Source organism: Sinocyclocheilus rhinocerous, unplaced genomic scaffold, assembly GCF_001515625.1.
Source record: "Sinocyclocheilus rhinocerous isolate Xijiao unplaced genomic scaffold, SAMN03320098_v1.1 scaffold2032, whole genome shotgun sequence".
In the NCBI taxonomy this organism is placed as follows: Eukaryota; Metazoa; Chordata; class Actinopteri; order Cypriniformes; family Cyprinidae; genus Sinocyclocheilus; species Sinocyclocheilus rhinocerous.
In genome coordinates, this window is record NW_015634013.1 from 819,470 (window position 1) to 824,484 (window position 5,015).

The window sequence follows — 5,015 nt, forward strand, 5'->3', positions numbered from 1 at the left end:
TTTAACTTTTATTTAATTGACAAAAGTACAAAGAAATGATTTCCAAAGTTTTCACTGACCAACGTAAATGTATTTTGTAAATATGAACAAATTTTAAATTTTGATGGCTGCAACACACTCCAAAAAAGTTAGGAAAGAGGCATGTTTAACACTGTGTCACATCAACCTTCCTTTTAATTACAATGTTTCATTGTTTGGGAATTGAGGATACTAATTGTTAAAGTTTTGCAAGCAAAATTTTGTCCAGTCTCGCTTGATACAAGACTTCAGAAGCTCAGCAGTGTGTGATCGTCGTTGTCTGATTCTCCTTTTCGTGACTGGTCATACAATTTCTATTGGAGACATCCACTCTGTCTCTACGAAACCATGGTATTGTAGCACATGCAGAATGAGAGCTGGCATTGTCTTGATTTAATAACCATGGACTTCCCATGAAAGACATAATCTTGATGGAAGTATATATCTCTGTACAATCCCAATATATGCCTCCATGTCAATAGTACCTTCGCACATATGAGCCATGATCCAGCTTTGCTTGCAAAGACTGAGATGCTCCTTTTATACCCAAACATGATACCCTGACCTATTACCAATTCACCTGCTTACTGTGAACTGTTTCAAAACAGTTTGCCTCCATGTCAATAGTACTTTCGCACATATGCCAGTCACCCATGCTGTTTGCTCTGCTGCACCCCCATACCATGACAGACGTTTGTGTTTGCTTCTGTTGCTAATGAAAGTCTGGATGGTCCCTTTGGTCTTTGGGACTGAGAACTCAAAATCCATTTTTTCCAGAAACAAGTTGAAATGTGAACTCATCTGAGTACAGCACACATTTTCACTGTCGTTTTGACTATCTGAGATGAGCTCTGGCCCAGAGAACCCGGCAGCATCTCTGCAAGCTTTGCTTGCAAAGACTGAGATTGTCAATTAAATAAAAGTTAAAGAGAATTAACAAAATCACAGATTCTTGATTTTATTGCATTTTACAAAACGTCCCAGCTGATCCTTCAGAAATCATTCTAATATGCGGATTTATTATCAGAGCTGGAAACTGTTGTGCTGCTTAATATTTGTTTGGAACATGTGATGCTTTTTTTCAGGATTCTTTGATGAATAAAAAGTTAAAAATAAATTGTTAAGAAGTGATAGCAAAGATTTATATAGTCAAAAAAGATTTATATTTTGAATACATGCAGTCCTTTTTATTTTTTTTATTCAACAAATAATCCTGAAAAAAGTACAGCAGTTTCCAAAAAAAAAAAATTTGGCAGCACAACTGTTGCCAACATTAATAATTCTAATAATAAATCAGGATATTAGAATGATTTCTGAAGGATCACGTGACACTGAATACTGGAAGCATAGGAGACTTCTTTAAAAAAAAACAGTCTTACTGATCCCAAACTTTTGACCGGTAGTGTATGTTCGAATTATAGATTTGATCCGTTTTATGTTTGTATTTGGTTCAGTATGTATAGCACTTTGGTCAGCCTTGTTTGGTTATTATAAATCTGCTTAAGAAATAAATTGAACTTGAATATGGAACAGCTCACCTGAGCAGATGACTCCAGGGTCTTTACTATGATCACAGCCATAAACATGCCATGGTGATGATCCACACTTCTTTAATGTAGATTCTGATCCCCTACAAAGGTCAAAACTAATTCAGATTGGTCCTGATCCTGGTCCAAAATGAGCGTTATACAGAGCATCTACAGGTTCTCCACAGTCCAGCTCTCTACACACCACTGCAGCATCAGCCAAATCCCAGCTATCATCACACACTGTTCCCCACTGACCTCTATGAAGAACCTCCACTCTACCAGCACAGCGACTGTTACCATCAACCAACCTCACATTCACATCTATTTGTTCAACAGATAATTAACAGACCAACATCAGAAAAAAGGATCAGGAGGACAGAGAAAGAAAAAAAAGAGAAAGAAAATAACAGCTCTAATAAATACACAAAATATAGATAATATATGGCAGTTAGACACCATTAAGCTGCAGTGAAATATTGTATATAAATGTGAGAGATGTGATAATTTTCCTCTGACTTACCGGCGTTGATCAGTTTTATCAGAAAGATCAGCATTAGACCGCTCTCCATCATCTTCTCCTGCTCGACCCACTATTTCATCAACGCAGCACAAGTTTCTCCTCTGCTCCCTCAAACACACTGAAGAAACTGGTTCCTGTCAGCCCCCTAAAGAAAGAACAAGCCCCAAAACTTTCCAATCAAGTTCATCATTACCTTATTAGACAGAACAGAGGAAACCAACAAAGAGCTTGAGTGACAAATCAGAGGAGGCATTTTTAATTTTTCACCATATACAGTATATCAAAAGGACGTCAGTGCTGAAAAGGACTCCTCCTCTTCCACCACTATGTAGAGCCTCTTCAGTGAAGATGCGCACACACACACTCCTGCCAAAGGAAAAAATAGTAGCACATCATACAGGAGACTTGAAAGATTGCAGAGAGGAAGCACTCCAGGATATTTACAGCATCAACACCTGCTGAGATACAGAGACTGATAACTGCTCACTTGAGACCTATTACCATATGATTTCCTCTTACAACAAATAATACAATAAGATTCTTTACTAATTTTTGACACCCAGCAAAACAGTTCTACAGCATAATGTGAAAACAGGTAATTATTCAATTTTCTCTATAGGTCTCTATAGAGCGGTCTATTTCACTATAGTGTTGACTGCAATCATTAACCTCAACCATTCAATCATGTTAACCAAACAATTAATTAAATAATAATTACGTTTAAAAATGACTTATTTAATTTATCAGAATCTAACTAAAAACCTCCCAAATTTAAGATAAATTTGCAGCCCTGTTACACAATCTGGCATTTTAATTATTGTTTTTTAATTTTACAAATTGCACATTCAGTTTTAATGTTATTGTTTTAAACTGGCAAACCCACACAAATCAGTATCTTAAACTGTAAATAAAAAGCTTTCATCCATTGTAGCAATTATACAGCAGCGCACGGAGGTAGTTGCTCTCAGCTTCCTTCAGCTTCCCATTAAGATGGAGGATCGCCCCGAGATTCATCAGAGCTGCTGGATGCTGGGAAATCAAGAAAGAGACACAGAAATAGATAATCAGGATAAAGAATTAGGTTTAAAAAATAAATAGAAAAGTAAATAAAACTGACATTCTAAAATAGCGACAAGCATGATGGAATACGGTGCTTTAATCTTAAAGAGCATATCATAAAATGAGAATTTTGTTATTAAATATTTAATGCATGTAAAAGAATCAATTCTGCCAGGGCACTTTATAACATGGCTAAAGAAGGTACTTACATCAGGTCTTAAATTAGCTGCCTTCCCATAATACCTTTCAGCTGCCTCATTCAGACTGGCCTGTCTGTGGACAAACACACACATTAAGTTATTATTACTACTTTATTAGTCATAAAATATCATATTACTATTTTATTATTATTATTATTATTAACAACAACAAGTGTTTGACGATATAAACTCAATATGGCCATTTGGCAAGTAGCTGTGGATGTGGATGAAACAAGTGGAGCCCACCTGCAAACCACCTGAAACTAAAATCGTGCAGATGTAGCTGTGAGTTTTTGAGAGACACACACACCTGAGCATATGAGCAGCACTGAACACCACGTCAAATTCCGAACTGTCCAGCTCTGCAGCTTTCTGAGCCATCGCTGCTGCCTCTCCCAGACGAGACTCTTCCAACAGAAACTGACCTGACAAACAAGAAAGAAAGAAAGAGGAGCTCACAGGATTGAAAACAACTCAAACACAGCAGGCCAGAAGCCCGCAGGTCGAACAGTCAGAGACCAGCGCAGATACGCAGCACAAGCTTCCAAAAACACACAGAGACAAAGAAAGGAAGTGTGGAGGATGAAGGACATGAGGCATAGTGAACCTCAGTATATAAAATCAGTATATAAAAATAATCATAATTGTAATAAATAATCATAATAAATTACAATATATAATATTCTAAAAGAATTCTAAATTCTGAAAACATTTATTTACATAAATTCTGTGTAATAATAATAATAAACAGGAAAAACAAACTATATTTAATAATAGTAATAATAATACATTTTATTAAAAAATAAAATAAATAAATGGTGGAATATTTAAAGACACTATCAAATAAAATGTCAAGTGTATATCAAAAAATATTTCAAAAAATTAGAAGGGAAGCAAAACAGTCAGAAAGGAAATCAGATTGTACCGTAATGCATATAGCAGTTTCCTCTAGCAGGATCCAGCTTTATTGCCTTCAGGAAGTAATGCTCTGCTTCAGACTTCTGTCCCTGTGGAGAAATTAAGAAATAATTACACCTGCACCCACCCAACATTATTAATGAAACGGCATAAAACTGCAAAGGAACAAAATCATTGGGGATGGTATAAATATACATATGGGGGCTGAAGAACACTAAAAACATTTTAGGACATCTCAATCCAAGCAGCATCTTCAAGAAATGGCTAAAAACACATCTCTTCCAACTACACTTGACTGTCTAACACTAGCACTCTCTATTCTATTTCTTTTTTATATAATTGTTCTTTTTATTTATTTAAAAAAACTTGACCCTCTAACATTTGCACTCTCTATTCTCTATTCAATTTTTATTCTAAGAACTTTTTTTATTAAAAAATATGACCTAACACTAGCATTCTCTTTGTTTTCTTTTTATTTAAAAAAAAAATGTTCCTCTAACGCGGCATAAAACTGCAAAGGAACAAAATCATTGGGTATGGTATAAATATACATATGGGGGCTGAAGAACACTAAAAACATTTTAGGACATCTCAATCTAAGCAGCATCTTCAAGAAATGGCTAAAAACACATCTCTTCCATCTACACTTGACTGTCTAACTAGCACTCTCTATTCTATTTCTATTTTATCTTTTTTTTTTCTTTTTTTAAATAATAAAAAAACTTGACCCTCTAACACTTGCACTCTCTATTCTATTTCTGTTCTAATGGC

General features: G+C 35.3%; 1 protein-coding gene across 1 annotated transcript; it reads right to left on the reverse strand.

The window, feature by feature from the left end:
• Positions 1-2,985: 2,985 nt before the first annotated feature.
• LOC107745018 (transmembrane and TPR repeat-containing protein 2-like) lies at positions 2,986-4,328 on the reverse strand. Its single transcript, XM_016558853.1, has 4 exons — positions 4,252-4,328; positions 3,637-3,751; positions 3,336-3,399; positions 2,986-3,096 (listed from the first exon to the last, which is right to left on the reverse strand). Exons 1-4 carry the CDS (start codon positions 4,259-4,261, stop codon positions 2,986-2,988), a joined length of 300 nt encoding a protein of 99 aa, XP_016414339.1. The 5' UTR covers positions 4,262-4,328.
• Between the last annotated feature and the right edge of the window lie 687 nt (positions 4,329-5,015).